The 20,443-nt window shown below is 39.3% G+C and overlaps 1 protein-coding gene across 1 annotated transcript in view; it reads left to right on the top strand.

The window, feature by feature from the left end:
* LOC309572553 (cadherin-12-like) overlaps window positions 1–20,443 on the top strand; it is a gene marked incomplete at both ends in the record, with an annotated part of 156,874 nt that overhangs the window by 108,428 nt on the left and 28,003 nt on the right. Inside the window, 2 exons of the mRNA XM_082280899.1 lie at window positions 419–606; window positions 11,137–11,390. Coding sequence (XP_082137025.1) covers window positions 419–606; window positions 11,137–11,390 — 442 coding nt within the window. The remainder of the gene's footprint in view (window positions 1–418; window positions 607–11,136; window positions 11,391–20,443) is intronic.

A 20,443-nucleotide genomic window follows, 5' to 3' on the forward strand; every position in this document is an offset into this window, starting at 1 on the left:
GAAAACTTTTCCCACTGAATTTTCCTTTAAACTACTATGAAAGTCATAAATATCTTTTCAAAAAAAAAAAAAAAAACAGAAGGAGGAAAGTGCTTATAAACATGTACTATCTATAAAGACAATTTAATTCAAAAGAGAGTCAATCACGTGAAAAATTAAAGACAGAAATATAGATAGATATCTCAAGATGTAGAGATGCTAAGGGCTTTACTATTGCAATGGAAAAAAATCTAGAATCCAGGGGAAATCAATAGGTAAAACACAAATATATTTTTCAAAACCTTTGTTGTTTTCATCTCCTAATTTTAATAAGATTATTTAAATATTTTTATTTTGCACAGGCTCCATGATTTTAATCAGAAATCCTGTGTTAATTACCAAGAAATCCCAAGAATGACTGTCTACCACTTTGTCACAGGTATCTTCCATTTAAAAGTACCTGAGACCTCTCACGTTGGTTCTGCTATTGGACGGATCAGAGCTGTGGACCCTGATTTTGGGAAAAATGCAGAAATTGAGTACAACATAGTTCCAGGAGATGGAGGAAACTTGTTTGACATCACAACGGATGAGTACACCCAGGAAGGAGTCATTAAACTGAAAAAGGTATGTGGCACCAATGGGTGGATGTGCCTATGACTCAAGTGAGAAACTAGGTAAGCGAGTGAAACATTGTGCAGTTTCACGTCATGAGTAGCACACAATAGTAGTGCTACATAAGTAGTTTATATCTCTATTTTAATCCACAGTTGTGATCTTTGCATTGGAGTTTAGTCTTTTGTTTAGTCTTACAATCAGGTGTGATGTTTCATAAATAGTGTCGTGGCGAAGGTGTAGTTCTTATCCCATCTAGAAAGTGCAATTTATCTTTTATGGGAAGTTTTCTACTTAAAGCCATACAAGAACCAATTTCAGTTGAGAGCATGGAGTGAAAAAGCTGTATTTCATGTTGACTTATAAACATTTTATTTTGAAAATTTTGATTTTGTGTTTGCTATTTGAATATTGAATCTGTGGTACAGTACTATGATGGACATTTTTTATTCTGGGTAGAAGAGTACCAAATGGTTGCAGACACCCATGCCCTACTACCAGTCTCATGATAGTGTCCCAAACAGCTGATTATCAGACACTTAAGAAAGGAAACACACTGCATCTCAGCTGTTCATGTTGTTTTAGTGCTCTAGAATAAATTGAAGATTACTGAATTTATAAATTTCAAAGATGGAAAAGACACATTTCACTTGGAATTTAGTGATTAAAGCACTCAGTAGGAAGAATCCAAAACAAGGAGTGTCACATTTTAACCAGCTGTTATTTTTTGAGCCTAGGCATTTACATATACACCAATGATCAACTTGTTCAGTAGAAAGAAGTCTGAACCACCAGCATATTTTGGAAGGCACAGTTATGTTTTATAGACAGCTCAGGCTTGAAGGTGTAAATTTTGTAAAATACCAAACTATTAGCTGAACATTTCACAAGAGTCTGGGAAGGAAAGAGTTCTGGACATGTATATTAAGAAAAGCTTTAGGAAAAGTGAAGCTTTAATTCTAACAAAATTTAGAATGTAGGTACTTAACTTCCCTCAGCTCTGACCATAGATCTATATTTTCACTATATTCATTCCCATAATGGAAGTCCTGGCTTCAACCTCCTGACCTGGCAAATAGTAAATTATCCATGGATGCATTAAAGGACAAGATGATGTCAAGTCACTGACTCTTCTGCCAGTTTTAATGAAATAAAACAGGAGCCACCATGTTGCTGTTGTCCACAGGGACAGCGCGAAGAACGACATGGAATTCAAGTCCAGGATAAATGGAATTATTTCATTAATTATCACCTCATTTATGTAACTTGGTTCGCAAGAGAGAAATTACATAATTGGGTCCTTGACCATCCACCTCCCAGAATGATTGGCTGAATGCTACAACGCCTATTTCAAAATATTTTCTTCAGTGTGGAAAACAAGATTATTCATAACAAGTCTGCACCTGTGAGATAAAGTCTTGGTTTACAAAAGCCTCTACACTGTTTACAGTTATCTTGCGTGAGAAAGGAGACACTCACAAGCAGCCGTAAAAAGCAGGAAAATTTCTCTGCTAACCTTTTCAGCATCTACACCACCATACTCACAGGAAGTAATTTGTCAATGAGACACAAAATCTTTGACCTCTTCACAGCCTGCTTCTTTTCTGACTAAAATTTGAGTATACTGTTTCCTTCTAATGGGAATTTATAGACTTTGTTTCATTTTTAAAAACCCTTCTGATCACCTTTTTCCCCCTCTATGCAGATGACTCAAAAATGGGTCCATCTGGAGCTGTCAGGCTGAGCAGCTGCATATGCCTCCATATGCACTGCCAGTTGGAAACTGCAATGAGTGGGAACCATTAAAAAAATTAATATTTGATCATCAAGAGCAGGTTTTTGATATAATTCAGTTCTCCTTCCATTAGTCCTAAGCCTCATCTGTTCTGCTTGTTTTTGTACACAACAATAGAATTTGCCATACTTGTGGTTAAGTGTATATGTTTCCCACCACTGGTTGTCCAGGTTGGCAGTGATGATGTTGATGAGAAGGGTGCCAGGGGAATTAAAGAGGACTTCAAGGCTCTCGGTCAATTGGTTCATGGGACAGAAATGCAGGCGGTGTTCATCTCAATTCCTTCAGTAGCAGAAACAAATGATAAAAGGAACAGGAAAAGCCATGTTATCAATAAGTGGCTTAAGGGCAGGTGGAGCAAAATTTTGGTTTTTTCGGTCATGGGGAATCTTTTATGGCACCAGGCCTGCTAGAGTCAAATGGGCTCCATCTATCTAACAAGGGCAAAAGGATTCTAGCCCATGAGTTGGCAGGGCGGATTGAGAGGGCTTTAAACTAAGTTCAAAGGGGGAAGGGGATGAAACCAGGCTCTCCAGAGATGAGCCTAAGGGTTGTAAATCAGAGTCATGGGTGAAATCAGCCCAGCTGAAGTGCATGTACACTAATGCACCCAGCATGGGCAACAAACAAGAGGAGCTGGAAGCCATGGTACAGCAGCAAAGCTATGATGTAGTTGCCATCACAGAAATGTGGTGGGATGACTCACATGACTGGAGTGCTGCAATGGATGGCTGCAGGCTCTTCAGAAGGGACAGGTGAGGAAGGAGAGGTGGTGGGGTGGCTCTGTACATTGGGGAGTCTCTTGACACAATAGAATTTTAGGTCAATGGTGATAAGCTTGAGTGCCTATGGGTAAGGATCAGGGGGAAGGTCAACAAGGCAGACATCCTGGTGGGAGTCTGTTACAGACCTCCCAAGCAGGATGAAGTGGTGGATATATTATTCTATAAGCAGCTGGAGGATGTTTCAAATCACCAACCAGGGGTGGGGCTCCACTAGCCCTTCTGTTTACAAACAGAGAACTGTTGGTGGGAGATGTGGTGGTCAGAGGCTGTGTGGGGTACAGTGACCATGAAATAATAGAGTTTTCAATGTTTGGTGAAATGAGAGCCATCAACAAAACTTCTACACTGAATTTCTGGAAGGAAAACTTCAGCCTATTCAGGATGCTGATCAGAGAGTACCTTGGGAAACAGCCCTTAAAAACAAGGGGGTCCAGGAAGGATAGACATACTTCAAGACAGAAATCTTGAAGAATCAGAAGCAGGTTGCCCCTCTGTGCCTAAAGATGAGATAGGGAAAACAACTGACCTGTGTGGGCAGGGAGCTTTTGAAGGAACTAAGGGGAAAAACCAGGATATATCATCTTTGGAAAAATGGACAGGCAACTCAGGAAAAGTTTGAGGTTGTCATTAGGGCATGCAGAAAGAAAATTAGAGAGGTGAAAAAAAAAAAAAAAAAAAAAGACCACTTCTATATTCAGATACTTTAGAGTTGCTCATTGTATTTAAGTCTTTCCAGCAACAAGCCAGGGCATAATCTGAACTAGGGAACTTTTACAACAGTAGAACTTTGATCAGTGTTGCCTAATGTAAATGATAGGTCTCTGTCACTGAACATGGGGGAAAAACTGTAATCCTAACACTTTTTAATCTTCATCATAGTGAGAGGGGACAGTGAGAGAATGTGAAGATCAAGAAATACCAGTTTTGTTCTATGCAGGAGTGTGGAAAGAAGATAAACCAAACACACAGGGCCTCCAACAAAGAATGCCTTTATACTGACCCTACACTTTGTCTTTCACAAAACTTTTCTCAGGGAAAAGATCCCTTTCACAAAACTTTAAATCATCCAAGTGTTTTAGGACATTTTGGAATCATCCAAAAATCCATCCACTTAGGCTGTTTGCTAGATCCTGGGTTAAACAAGAGCAATCCAGATTCTTAAAGACATTGTTCACTCAGTTGTCTTTTTATATCTTCTACACTTGTAGTAATATAAATGTGTTTTCATGGGTTGCAGTATTCAGATTTATAGAAGTGCTGGACACTCACAATTCTATAGACACCTTTTAAAATGCATGCTACTTTTACAGTACAAGCCTACAACAGCACTATTCATTTGCCTGCAGAGAAGCAATTTTACACTGCGAGATGTTCAAAACACTGATATGACCTTGTAGGATTATGAAAATATTTAAGTATGTATTGAAGTATTTTTTTAAATGAAAGTGGGTGCATGAATAGGACCTACATGTTAAATTAAGAATTATAAATAATAAACAGAGAAAGTGACTAATAAAAAGTGCTATATGCTTTAAAAATAGGTTTTTGCTTTCTTCTCTATTATAACATATTCTGGTGCTGTAAGTGCTGCAGCAATTCAGTGCCGAGCCATTTCAAAACCATTTATAAAATTTGCTTTTATTTTCCCTGAAAAACTTCTTGCAGCCAGAAACTGTCCATCACTACATAGATGCTCTCTTGGTCTGTTGTTATGAAGAACAACATTGAGGGATTTCTGTAACAAAATTGATAAAAATGAAGTCCTCCTGGCCTACCTTTATTTTTGGTGGAAAATACATTTGATGAGAAAAAAATTGCACAGTCTAAACTGTTCCTTTTAGCACACTAAGTGTGTTGACGGATGCAAAAGGCCATTCTCTGCTTCTGGGATGCTAAATGGTAAGAACAGCTACAGCTGGACAAGTTGCAGATCTTAAATCATTTGTTTTGTTTGCTCATTTATTTTTGTGCTACAATCCAATATAATTCTGATTATTACTACTCTTGTGCTAATTACAGATATTAAAAATGAAATACCTTTTCTTATATTCTGCTAAATAAATCATCCAAATGCCATGTAGCACCACTGTGTGGTTAGTACTGTAATAACCTTTTTTTTTTTCTCTCAAAATAAAAAATAAAGGAAAACAGTATCCCTAAAAAAAGGGGCAAAACCTGGCTTAAGGATAGTGCTGTATACAGTTCTCTGTAAGAGTAAAAATATTCCTATGTTAGGAATAGAATTATAATTCCCTCCCTTGTCTGGTGCTGTTTAACACAGTGTTTTGTGCATTTGATATTTATATAGTATCTTCTATCCTACCTGAATAGTCAGGAAACTACAGTGGGTGTAAGCTATAAGAAACACAGTGACAGAAGGGGCCATCTCCTTCATACCAGAGCACAGTGGCCTCAGATGTGCCAGTCCCAGGCAAGCGACTCATTTTGAAATCTTTAATGACCAGGCACAACAGTAAAGGAAGATAGAAGGTTCCAACCATCACTGAGAAGTTGGCACTAAATTTATTAAACCAAGGATGAGTTTATACAATAAGCCCATTTTCTGCAGAACCCTTTTAATTGGCTCACCATGTGCTAATCCAGAAACTGAGTAGGGTTCAAGCACTGAACTTGTTCTGTGTGAAGACATCACTTTACTAAATTGTGCAGTGTTTAATTGAAACCTTGGAAAACAACTGTTTCTAGGCTTCACCTGGTATGATCCTACACTGCCCCACTATACTGGGTGAACTTCTCCATATGGTTCAGTGGAAGCTTGGGGGACGGCCACATCTTGTTTTTTGTACCTTGTGCACCACTACTAGAACTAACTGATCAGATGACAAAGCTGTGGCCATGACATCCCATCATGTCATAGCATTGCACAATGAGAAACAGTAACCTTAGTGATGATAAAATAGCAGAAACTGGGGGGACAATGAACAGAACAAATAGCTGCAGGTAGGTTTTAGGACTGTGTTCTTCCTTTTAACCTCAGGAACCACATTTTAGAAGCCTTGAAGTGCAGTCAGCAAGTAGTGCTTTTATTGGTGGTTAAGCTCGGTTGTCTTGCCCGTGGGACAGCCCATGTAGCTGTGGGACATTGCTGTAAGAGCCATCTGAGAATACCTGTACCACACGAGAGTAAGGCAAACTCTCAGCATCCTTCAGTGCCAACTGCATTAAAGCTACTACTTGCTTTACTACCAAAACTGTACAGACTGCTCATCACACCCCACCCCACCCCTTCTTTCTCCAAAGGCAGGGAATTTGCTCTGCAAGTATGAGCACAGGGACTGTCTGCCTGTGATCATAACTCATGAGTTTGTGGGAGTAGTGGTTGTGCATTTTGACGAGGAAGAGCTGGCAATATTAAGTCCTTTGGTACAGGCAGAAAGTGGTGAGCTGTGTGCAGATACAATCACAAAGAACAACAGGAAAAGTAAGGAAGAGGAGTCGTTCAGTCTTTGTTTGTGGATACAGTTGTTTGGTTTGTTTTTTTCCTGGAACAGGGAAAAGCACCTTCAGAAATGGGTGAGATGCTTGAGAGCAGCAAACCCCTGACACTGGTCATCTTCTCCTCTTCTCCAGATACAAAACATACATATATTTTTCCCACTTCCCATTAAATTTTGAAATACTCACAACAGATCTCATTCTTTTCTCTGCATTCTCAAACTCTAATTAATGAATGCTCCTGGTTGATCTAGAGCTGACTTTAGTGAACCTGCTCTGTAGTACCAGTTATTTCCTTTTTCTATTTAAAATCCACTGCAGAAGTGCAGTTACTGAAACATAACTGCATGTTATGTTTCAGTACAGAAACTGAGTCAATGCACAGCAAATTATCTTATGCCAAAATTTCACAGAATGCAAAGATGCTCAACCCATTTGAAGGGGAAATATTGCCAGCTTTTGAGACCAGCACAGGTGACCCAGAGTTATTCTGCAATTGGACAATACTAGTATGAAGTCAAACGTAAGTTAATATGCACTTCCTCTCAACCCAGTCCTACTATCCATAACTATCTATGTGTCCTGGGACTTAAAATCTCATCCCAAAATATGGCTTTTCCATCACTGTAGGTGAAAGCCTCTGTAAGAAACAATACTCTCATGTTTATTATGTGTGGATAAAAAGGAGAAATTTCTGGAGTTTTCAGTCCTGCCTCTTTGTGAAGCAGAACAAACTGACAGGGTAGTCCTTTTTCCACCCTTGTTGTGATTATAATCAGAATTCATTACATTTTTCAGACCTTTTTTTTTCCTTTCAGTTCTTTAAATCTCTTTCTCTCTCTCCCTTTATCTAATATACAATTTTAGATATAGGTGCATCTATATAGCAGCATTTCTTAACTTCTGCCTTGAATGTGGAAAACAGTAGTATCTCAAAATATGTTTATTTCTAATACAAAGCTGGTTTTGTGCTCTCCTAGTCCATTCATGGTACTCACAGAGTTGCAAGTTAAAGTGATTTGTCAGTATGTGTTTGATTTGGGGATGTGTAGAATGGCTTTGCTGTGCACAGGAGTGAATACGCTGATAGGACTTTACTAGGCAAATATATAGAACAGCTTGTAAGCTCAACATAGGAAAAAACAGATGAGGACAAGTTGAGGGGGCCAAATACATCTGTTCTGTCACTGGTACTTAGAATATCAATTAGAAATACTCCAGTTATTGAAGAGTTCACAGTTAATTAGGCATTGCCTTAATATTACCAGAAATGCTGTTAACTGCAGGAAAAAAAAAAAAAAACCAAAACTCTCCTGCAAAATAAAAGCCTTATTCAAACTTACCTTCTGCATGTAGTTATGTCTATAGAAGAAATAAACATTTCTCTTTGTTATTTAAAAAAATAATAGATCTGTGAAATCATTCCATTAAAATCTGATTAATTGAAAGACATTTCAAGAATATTATTGATTTGGGTTTTTTTGTATGATTCGAACATTCTACTGTGTTTGTATCCTTAGCAGCATTCCAGATTAGAAATGAAAATGGGACTGAACACTCTCAGACATTTATTATGTACCAGCAAAACACAGTGGTGGGGGGTTTTTTTGTTTGTTGGGTTTTTTTGGTTTTAATACAGCTAGAATACTGTGTGGACCACTGATTTCCTTGACAGATTTGAGTAATATCTACTGAAAAAAGGAAATATAATAAAATGGGTTTTTAACGTGCTTTAAAACAAGGTTTTGCCTGAGAGCTATGCAGACACTCAATTCTACTGTTTTCAGGCAAATTTTGGACAATCCAAATGCCAAAATTTGAAACTGTCAATGCTATCTATATGGCCCAACTGTTCAAATCTGGAAAAAACAGAACTGATCAGGAGATTGTAGCATGAGCTCCCCATGCACACAAGACATTAAAACCATACTCTTGTTACGTGAGATATGTTGTACAAATTCTTTTTCTGTTTGAAATTAAGTCCTAGGTTTACCACTTGCAACATTTCCCATCTCTCCATACATTTCAGTTGCTGTTTAACCTCACTTAGACTGAAGACTTTCTGCTATTTTGTGTGAGTCTGTCACTGATTTCTTTCTCTCATGAGGGCTCATCACTTTCAGCCTGTCTCTTCTTATTTTGACTGCCATCCGTGCTTTACACTGGCCGCATATTGTTTAACCCCTAACTATATTTATCATCAGACCCATAGAGGGACAGAAAGAAAGGATAAGTGGCTCTGAGGTTACAGTGGAAAAATATTATCCCTTATTGGGATCACACTTTCTTTTTAAAAATATACTTTATTATTTCCCCATAATGCTGGGAAATAGAGAAGTAAAGCTTCCTGGGTACCTGTGCAGTGAAATATGCCAGTCTGAACATACCAATAGCCAGAATTGTTTGAAATCTTATTGCTTTCTGTTCCCCTTGCATCATGAAATGTGGTGACTGGGCACTGGCCATGCACCATGATCTGGTATAACTGCCTTGAAGAGTAATTTGGTGAAAGACAGCCTGCAAGGACTGCATGAATTATGGCTCTTGCCATTAATACATCTCTCTGCAAACATACTGACGTATTACAGGAGCCAGTCTGGACAGTTTTAATGCAGTTTTGGTGGTATGAAAGATACATACATGGTATTACCCAGAATTACTACCTATGTGGGAGCTTAGATTTCTTGCTTTCCCTGTCTTCATCACTTATCTCTAGCTTAACCCCGATTTTTTCTTCTCCAGACTAAGTCTTTAAACTTCAGATTTCTCCCCTCATTATATTTTTTGAAAGAGTGTTAACAATTTATATAAATACCTGGAGAAGAGTTGGGGGGCTACTTTTTTGGGTAAAATTGTTTTGGCAATGAGTAACAGTGCACATGAGTAGTATAGCAAATGAAAACACAGTGTGGCAGAAATTTGGATAATGGAGCAACATGTCTGTTTTTAGTGAAGACAACATCTTAGGTTTTCACCACTGGGACATGAGATCTACCAGACTTAATTTTGTCTGTTTCTTCTCAGGCTTAGTTTCTTCTTCTTTCTGTCAGTCCAGACACAGAGGTGCAGCACATACTGTCTTTTCTGGTAATTTTGTCTGTCGGAGGACAGTTGTGTGTGGTAGTGGATTACTTTCAAGCCTGATTATTTCTATGCTGTTTAGATTTATATGCCTAATTTTAAATCCCCAGCTCAAAAAAAAAAAGACCGAGCATCTAGTCTACTAAAATTATGAAGTCTTTCATAAGGATTTATAACCATTATGGTAGCGTTTCAGCTGATGCAAATCAAGGTAACTCAATTGATTTTAATGGAGCTGCTTCAATTTACACCAGTCAGTTATCTGGTCAACTATGTCCTGCGGTGATAAGGACAGAAAACGGAAGAATTTTAATCTATCCTGGCTGTGACAACTGACTGAAAACACTGGAGAAAAATTAACAGACACTGAAATATTCTCATTCATACACATGTAAAACTGGTCTTTTTTTCAGATACCGTATTATTTCCCGTTAGAAAATTTCCAGCTTAACAATTATAGGCAGAAACCACTAGGTGCCAGTGTTACCCAGACATCAGGGAAAGGGTTTGTTAGAAACATTAAAAACAACATGAAAGCCAATGCAGATAAACCCTTTAAATGAAAATAAACTTCTGCATCTTTTCTACTACATAAGACTGCATTAAGGGTTTTGAGATGATTACTTTTCTAGAAGTAAAGGCACTAAATTGATATGCATTGACAGAAACCCACATCAAAACAACCTGATTGCAGGGTACATTCCATCAAAACCCCAGATAAGTACACAAAAGCTGCTGTGTCATCTTCAGGACCCTATGAATTACACCTAGGATCATAAGACAGAGCCAAAGTCTGCATTTTGCAAAGTACACACAGCTCAAGCACACGGCATGAATATCAGTTCACTGCTAAGATCGACATTTTACAGGAAAGCTTGGTTCAGATCAAGTTAGAATTCACATTCCAAGTCATACCTGAAGTTTAGTTTGACTCATTGATATATATCAGAGTTTTCATTTGAGCTCGTCTTCATCACTGTCATGGTCTTCTGAAAGCTTTTCCTGCTGAAAAAAAGGGAAATCTTCTATTTAAGGACCTGGATCAGCTAGAGACAGATGATTGCCTGTGCATTGGAGTTGCGAATGCAAATCTCTGACTAACCTGCACTCAGCTCATTTGCAAGAAATGAATCTCACTCATTTAACTTCAGACATCTACAGTGTAACTGTTTACATCCATGCCAGTCATCCTGATTTTTTTGATGTGGAGAAGCAGTAATTTCCTGACTATGATTCATCTGGCCTATTTCAAAAACCACCTTAGCATAAGATGAACTTCAAAACAAACCTAAATGATTGATTAGCTCAGGAGATTAGTTTTACACTAAAGGCATCTTAAGTTTTGTCAGATTAATCCAACCAAAGTGATTTTGCAGTGTCTAATTTTTAGTCAAATCTGATGTTTTGCTTTTGTTCTTCCTACAGCCATTAGACTTCGAAACGAAAAAGGCATACACCTTTAAGGTGGAGGCCTCCAATCTCCATCTTGACCATCGATTTCACTCAGTGGGCCCATTCAAAGATACTGCCACTGTGAAGATAAATGTGTTGGACATGGATGAACCTCCAGTGTTCAGCAAGCCCATGTACACGATGGAAGTCTATGAGGATACACCTGTGGGGACCATTATAGGTGCAGTGACAGCACAAGACCTTGATGCTGGCAGCAGCTCAGTTAGGTAAGAGAGCTTTTCCTCCTTCAGTAACTCTCTGACAACCCAAAATGCTGCTGACAGTTGGATGCACTGGCAAAGAACTTGGTATGGAGATATAAAGTATACCAAGCCTGCCACTGTAACAGATAACTGATGATATGAAAAGTACCAAAAATAGATGCTCATTTGGGTGAATTCTCTGGAAAAATACATTAATTGCTCACAGCTCCTTATCATACTAATCATGTAAGTTACCACACACTGACATGGCTTTAGAGATGGTATGTTAAGACTAAGGAATAGCATGGTGTCTGGGTGTCACAACCCACTGGGAGAGAAAGTGATGTTCACTGTAAATTCTCCTCCAGGCTGAACAAAGTCATGTGTCAGGGAACTCTCAGGCTTTTACTCTGACTCACAAGGTCTTGGCTAACTAACCCTGAAATTCTTACAATGTACTTCCACAAGGATGGCAGCCCTTAATTTTGTAAGGTGCACTTCATTAAGTTCCCAACTCCCACAACAGGCTCCTCAAAAGGTGCTGGCTCAAAAGACACAACACACGTCCACAAACTCCCCATTCCCATAAAAAACTTCAGTATGGAGTAAGGGCCATGTTTTGCTCAGGCAAAGCAAGGGAATAGAACAGAAGACAGAAAAGGGAGAGAGAACAAAGATTATCACCAGTCTTTAGATTCCTTGCTGGACCTGCCAGTGGGGATGGTCCAGAGCTGGGGCAAACAATGACAGTGAAAGACTGGAAAAGAGACAGCAAGGGGGCCCAATCCATGCCTTTTATAGTTAACCTGGTGCACACCTCTTATGTAAAGAAGATTTTTCACACCGCTTTGTTAGCACATGCACAGCCAGCCCTTCTCCAGGAAATGAGTTGGCAGGGGGAAGCTGAGAATGAGTCTCAAGGTGGAGCAGGAAGTTGGCTCAGAACAGCCCAGCCCCACCTCTGCAGGATCCTCTCCTCTGATCACACCTTTCCTGTAGCAATGCTCAGAATGTTTGAGATAAAATGTGCTTAGGTCTGATCTTCCACACTGGGTCTTCCACAAAAATATCTCTGAAGTACAGCAGTGAGAAATGAGGTTGTACACGCTGTGTCTGCCTGCGTTAGACCTCAATGGGTGATGGCAAGCACTGCTCTTTTCACAAGAACCACTTACTCCCTACATCTGGAAAAGAACAAATGTTCTGATAAAAAATCACCACAGGTGTCTTGTCTGAGGCTGTGGGGATGTGATTGCTGACCAACGTGGCTGTGTTCAGCACAAGGAAACTCCTGCCAGGCAGGCCTCTCCTTTATTGCTATAGCTTAGTTTCATGAAATAAAAAGGAGCGGGGATCTGTTATACAAATATAATACATTGATTTTGATGACCTATTTACAGCCACATTAGAAAGATTAAAGTGAACCAGAGTCATGTACCAAAAAGGAAGCCCCTTAAAGCTTAGAAACTGTCTAAGATATAGGCAGTCGTTAACACATACTTCCAGTACTGATTTATGTTGGACCTACCTGACTTCAGGAAACATTTTTATCCTGAGAATTTAATAAGAACTATTGCAGACATAATGTGTGCCATCAATCTTTAAATATTAATGGTTATCAATGTCTATTAATGTTTATCAAATGGGACTATGACAGAACAGGAAAATGCCACTAGTGTCTACTAAGTGCATGCACATTCATGCATATTTGATTACAAATTGAATTTGGACTTTTCAAATCCATGTTTATTAATTATGTGTATTTTTGCTCAGTACTTGTCAAAATATACAATAAACATGCTAGTTGTAATCATGTGCAAAAATTTAACATACAACAATGACTCTTTAGCTCCTGCTTTGTCAACTCACTGTTAATTTTTGCTTAAAACTATTGTTATTGCTGGCTTTTTCACTTTTTTTTTAATAGAATCTTCATTTTTTTAAATACAGAAATTTATTTGTTCGTGAGTCTGTGACACATTCCTTCCCTGACAAAGGATCAAAATCTTCATTAACAAAGACTGAACTCTGAACATTTTTCCCTGGTGGCAGCCTATGAAAACAGCCCCAGTGAAGTAAATATTCTGTTGAAAACCATACTGTCTTGCAACCAGAGAGAAAGCCTTTAATCACAGTGTTGAGCAGTTTTTCATGTGACAGTGGAATAATTTGGATGTATAAACACTCCTCAGTGAGAGTTTTTTATTTCATAAACCCTCTCAGGAGACTCAAGTGCTTTTTACTGATTCTGCATTTGCAACTACACAAGAAAAATAATTGTCTCAAGATGGTTTATCCATATACTGTGTTCACAGGAATATTGAATCCTGAGCCATTTTATAGTGTCCATTATAATGTCCATTAACCCTGAAATCATTACTTGAGTGTCCAAATGCCATCTATAGTTATTACCCCTACATTTGAGTCTCGCTGCACTACTTGCTGACCCCTTACACCAATAAACTGCAGAAGTGCTCCCAGGGTCACATTTATGAGCTGATTCGGCTGGTTCACGCCCACAGAAAAACATGAACTATGTCCAGGAATGTTCTGGTGTTCTTCAGTGGCACGACTTTTGGGTACATGTGCATCTACATGACTTACATTCAGAGTTGTTTTGTACCTGTGCAGGGATGTCCTGCCCCAGTGCAGCAGCCCAGATGGGTTTGCCCCTGTGTTGCCAGTTGGTCTTCCACTGCTGCAGCCACCACCACAGGGCATTAGCTATCATCCAGGAGTTGGTGTAGAGACAGAATACAGGCCACTTTTCTCATTCAGCAATCTCTAGGGCCAGATGGAAGGCTTTCACTTCTGCAAATAGGCTTGACTCTTCTTCTCCTTTAGCAGCTGTTGTGTAGGACTCCACACAGCAGCTTTCCATCTCCAATGGTTTCGTACCACACTGCCATCAATAAATATAGCATAGCCTCTTTTGTTTTCTGATAACTTGTTATATGATGGTGCTTCTTGGGCACTTTGAGCCACCTTTCTCACCACGGCCATTGTGCAAGGGGCATTCTCTGGATCTTTAGCAACATTATCACTTTTTAGTTTGCTATTGACAACTTCCAGGATTTCTAATTCTCTCAAGTACTGGATAACTTCATCTGCAGTGATTCTCTTTCCTGGGCAATTCGCAAGATCTTCCTTAAACGGATATTGTGCCCTCACACTTTAGAGAGGCCATCTCCAGAGACTGCAAATTTCTCCTTCTTTTCCAGTCCCTCTTTCAATTTCCCCACTTATAGCAAGGGATTTCAGCTGTTGCGGCTTCCTGACCTTCTAATTGCTGATTGTCAGCCATTATCCCAGCATCACCTGGCTGGTGGCTGCAATCTTTCTGCAAATCTTAGAGCTCTGATGAGGTCAAGGAACGGGTAACTTCAGGTTCCTGTTTGATTTGTCTCACTTCTTCAAATTTCTTTGTTGAAGAACCAGCTTCTTCATCTGATCTCTCCTCTCCTGATTCTCCTTCTCCTTCTCCTTTGTCTTCACCTTCTTCTTCCTCCCTTTCCTATCAATGATATGGACCTCTAGCTTGCCTTATCCATTTGTTTGTTTTCACCACTGGTGCGAGTACTGTAATTGCTGTGGTTTGTGTCCCTGTCTCAGCCATGGTGTCCTCAAATACAATTTGGTTCCTGCCTCACCTACAGCCCTCTGAGAGTACTGAACAGTGGCTCAGCAGGCACAGGCCAGGTTCCAGCACAGGGAGAGAAGGTGCTGGCTTTCTCTGGGGTGGGCAAGGCACCATTCCCTCAGTTGACGGGTCAGTTTGCCAGTGTTGGTCACCTGTTCAGGTGCAAAGTCACAGGTAACTGGAGGTAATAACCACCCTAGGAACCTGCCCAAATCCTTCCACACACCCTGCCACCCAGGAACTGGATGCCTCAGGGCACATTTCCATATCTCCATATTTAAAGTTTGTTTTCTCTAACACCAGGATGACACCAGATTCCACAAATCCCATAGTGTGCCAAAAGTATTAGTTTATTAGTTATTATTAGCAATATTAAGCAGCTTAAATAAGGATGAGCAATGACCATGGGAGCCTGCATTATAAACCCATTCACATCAATCTTGGGCAGGGAGAGGGAGGTGTATTCCCTCACCACCCACAGAAGATATTTCCCCCCACATAACCAGGCTGTCATGTAAGGGCAAAGCACAGAGCCATTGTTTGTGTTAACATGTTCCCAAACTCAGCAGAACAAGGAGATAAGCAGTGCAGCTGACAAACCTCGTCTCCTGCAAAGGAGCTTGCTACTCAATAACTGCTATTACTATAGCATTCAATATAGATAGATAGATAGATAGATAGATAGATAAATAGATAGATAGATAGATAGAAGGATAGATAGATAGATAGATATAGATAGATAGATTGATATAAATGCCTTTCTCTTGCCCTCGTCAGGTGCCAAAAAGGACAGTGGTGTGTTGACCTTGGACAGACACCACATGCCCACCAAGCCACTCTTATCACTCCCCTTCCCAGCTGAATGGGAGAGAGAAAACAAGATGGAAAACAACTCGATAAGGCAGTTTACTAAAGCATAAATGAAACTTTGTGCACGCATAAGTGAAGAGGAAAAAAGGGTTTATTCTCTACTTCACATTAGCAAGTGACGTTTAGTCACTTCCCAGGAAGAGGGCTTCGACATACGTAATGGTTTCTCTAGACGACAAACATTGTCAAATTCCCCTACTTCCTCATCCTTTCCTTAGCTTTTATATCTGGGCTGACATCGTATGGCATGGAATATCCCTTTGGTTAATTTAACTGGCACAGTTGTGTCCCTCCCAGGACCTTGCCCACCCAGGATCTTGCCCACGCCCAACCCCTTGATGGGGAGAATGTTGGAGACACAGAGCTAATGCTGTGCCAGGGTTGTTCAGCTGTAGCCAAAACACTGGCATGTTAGGAACGCCTTTCTAAGTACCAATGGAGTGCACAGCACTGTGAAGTCTGCTATTGGAAAATGAATTCCATTTCAGCCAGACCCAATACACCAACGTGTTAGTATTCAATATCCCCTAAGTTTTATATCCTCTAAGAAAAAAAAAAAAACAAAACAAAAAAACAAACAAAAAAAAAAAACAATCAAAACAAGAACATAAGTTAGAAAAGTGAAAATTAATTTGATAGTGTTGAATGTGTTTGCAAGTTCTAATTGTATCTTGACCAGTCATGCTCTGTTAGCTGTTTAAAATCTAGATCATCTCACAGAGCTAAAGAATAACTTCATCAATTTCATCATGCTGGAAAGGAGTCCAAACAACTTCTGAGTAAATATGCCCTCTAAACAAATGGGGAAAAGCAAGTCATGTTCTTTGAAGACACATCCCATACAAATTACTGGGTAGTACTGGGTAAACACTATAACTAATGGTTGTAGTTTCTCTACAAATTCATTCATTTTCTCTGAAATGTTTTCCTGGAATGGTTTTGCCATTAAGAAGTCCGTAACAGAAAAAAAAAAAAATCAACAGTCTGCCAAACAATAAAGACTGGGATAAAATCTGCAGTGTATGCAACAGAAGGCAAAACTCCAGAGAGCAAGGCTAGCTAGAACAGCTCACATGAAAGGAAACAGTATTAGTTCCAGCAACTAAATCCATGTTATCAGACAAAAATTTTAGGTCTGTTATGTTAGGCACATCAGGAAGGGGGAGATAACAGCTAAGAATGAAAACTGGATACAGCTGTTAAAGAAAAATATTTTGCTGGAGGACATTGAAAATGATGAGTGTTATATTATTTTTCTCTTTTCTTCTGTTACTGGTATCAAATTTTTTGGACAAGTCAGGAGTCTTAAAAGGTTCGTTTTGTAGGCAGGTATTTCTAGAGATATTGGAGCAAAAGAGCACAGAGTATGCATTGGGTAATGAACAGGAAATTAAACACAAGGAGAAAAGGAGCTGCAGGTATCCAACACCTGCAAGGGTGACTGGCTTTGCAGCTGTTTTGGAACATTACCCCAGTGCACCTAATTTTCAGACTGTGTTAAATCTGGAGCTTATGTGTCTCAGGTGATCTCTTTTGTCTATTCCCATTTTATCCTTAGTGCTTCAAGAAATGTTCAGCTTACATGTTAAGGTGAAGTCCTATGTACATTTTGTCCATTAAAAATCCCAAAGCACTTGTAAAAACAGCTCTGGTCTCATTTTCTTCACAGACTCGTCTAGTTTATTACAGTTTGAAGATGACTGGGAGGAAAAAAAGCAGCTGTCTTGTAGTGTGTTACAATGTATGTAATTTGTAACTATTCAAGTTTTTGGTAAAGATCCTTTTACTTCAGGTACAAGGGTTTTCAGGACTTCCTAAAAATCACTGTTTTATATGTCCATACAGCATGAATATTATAGTGAGAGCTGTCTAAATAACAAGAAAGCAGAAATGGAGGGCAAGACCAAATTCCTAGTGAGCTCTGTCTAACAGTGTGTGAGAAGTTCAACAGCTTTGCACTGACACGTCTGAAGTTGTCAGATTTCTATGGAGATGATCTTCTGGCATAAAGTATAAGACGATTATTGTCCCTGATGTGAATCCCAGACATGACTCTAATTAACAATGAGTTTCATATTCTGTGCCACAACACTGTTCTTCAGATCTCTGCTTGACTCAGGAGTTTTGCCTTATGAACTGAAAGAACCACTCAAAGGAGGAAAGCTGTGGGGGCCATGCATTGCCTTGACCAAGTCCAGAGTCATGAAACTGTGATAATAAAGTAAAAAGCCATGTGTACTAGCCATAGGTCAGTCCTGCCCTCAGTATCTTGGGGATAAGACTGTATTCCCTGCACGTGCTTCCAAAGGGAAAGCCTTATTTGTTTTCTGAACTACTTCACAATGGTCCATAAACTTTGATGAATAGGTTCTGTTTTTCCAGCAAAATACTTTGTCATGTTAAGATCAAGAAAATCAAGGTTTCTTCCTGAATCCTTGAACACCGTATCTTAATGTACAAGCACTAACAAGATGAATTAAAGTATGTAAGAGTTTGACTTTTTGATCCCATAATTCTTCTGATTTTTTGTGCCCACATTTTTTGAATTTACTTATTCTTCAAAAAGAAAAGTCCCACCCTGTGACATCAAAATATATCTTACAGTTGGGTATATATGTAGAAAGTCTGAGACATTTAGTTCTAGCACCTCAAGCCTCTTCATTTAATAACAGATTAAGTGACAGCTATTTTTCTGTGTATGGTACCATGCTAGAGAGAAACAAGTCAGTTTTGTATAGATAAGAGACGTTGAGACACAGAAATTTTGGTTTCTTTTTAGCTGCTCTGGTGGTTTTTGCACACTTCTTGCTCTGTTGCCTCCTATAGGTTTCTGTTGCAATTTTAGCTATATTCTGTCCCTTGCATTTTATGAAATCCCTGTCACACACCCCACTTTTAAAACCTCTATTCCAAGTTCTATTTTATCCAAGCTATCCAATTCAAATCCCTGCAGAACTACTCAATTTCTGCTGCAGATGCCTTGCTATCTTTTTCTGTCCTCCTGCCAGATCAATGTTTTCTTATATCTCTTATGCTCTGTCAAAGAGTAGTCTCCTATTCCACAGTCTTTTTTCCTCCCACAGCTGGTTTCTATATTTTTACTCCTGAACCATCTCCCATTAACTTAATTGGTGTCCTAGTCTACCCTCTTCCTTTCTTCTGCTGAGGACAGACATCTTTTTTGATCTCAGTGTCTTGATGCATTTTTTTCTCTTCATTCCAGTTACTTTATCTTCTTTCAAAAACTACAGAAACTGGGTTCCTATCCAACATTTTCTCTGAATCCCAAGGTGTATATTTGACAGACACATCTGCTCTTTTCTCACCATCCTCTCCTTTCCATTCTCATTTGGCTCAGTGAGCACCAAGATCCCCATCTACCTACCTTCCAGCCATGCTGGATATGATATAGAGCAATGAACTCCTACTTCCAGCTCCCACTTCTCCCCACTTTTGACTTGTCTGTTCTCTGTTTTGTGGCTCCTAAACTTTTCTTCACGACCTCAAGGAAATCACATCTTCTACTCCACCAACCTTTTCCTGTAAGCTTTTCCCCTATGATCTCATGTATTGCTCTGCCATTCTCTAGGTTTGAATGACTTGTCTTCCTCCTCAGTGACTGGTTGGTTTTAAGGGACTGGACAGAAAAGTGACTTCTCTTCAAACAGAAGGCAGAAAAAGCTTTCCTATTCTGTGTATAAATTGTCCTTCAAAAGGAGCTGTTTTCTAGCAGTCAGAGCAGAGTTACAGTCTCTGCTTTACCTTTACCATGAAACAAGATGTAACAAATTATTATGCTAGTCCCCTTCATGGTAGTTTAATACAATTTATTTTACACTTGGAATGGATTAGATGCACACAGACAGTTATCACAGCTCAGCTGGCAAGTGGCTCAGTTGTATCAATTCAGAGTCTGTGGTACCTTGATTCAGTGATAGGCTTGGAGATACTACAAGGAGAAATAACGAAAAAGGTGTGAATTTGTCTTAATCTTAAATCTATATACTTAAGGCTGAAGCAATCACACACGATCAGGGGGGAAGGTAATTGTAGTCACTCATTAGCCCTCTGTGATGCTGCAGCAGGTTCACTGGAAACAGACAGAGTTGTGCATTAAAAATCCTTCTTTGCAATTTTGGGACACACGTAGAATGACATTTTGATCTGTGTGGGTTTTCTCAAGACTGGCAGGAACATGGAGCAAAGGTAAGTACTTTCTGGCACAAGTCAGAAAGACTGTGCTAGAGAAAAATCAGACCTTCCCAAATAAAGGACTAGTGGGATGCATTTGACATGCATAAATTTTCCTAGATCAACTCCTGGATGCACTTGAAGCATGAAATATTATTTCCTAAGTCCAGCAAGTCAAAAGCAACTGGAAACAAAGTCTAAAACTGAGAGAGGCTAGTAACCTTTATTTACAGCCAGTAATTTATCAAGTTACTGAAGCTTGTGAAAAACAGCGATCTTCAGCTGGCATATGCAGTCATATTATGCTATAAAATGTCAGTCAGGAGATTGAACTGAAATAGATGTGTAGACCCAAGAAGTTTATGGACTACGGCTC

This window comes from Coloeus monedula, assembly GCF_965178545.1.
Source record: "Coloeus monedula genome assembly, chromosome: 1".
Classification (NCBI taxonomy): Eukaryota; Metazoa; Chordata; class Aves; order Passeriformes; family Corvidae; genus Coloeus; species Coloeus monedula.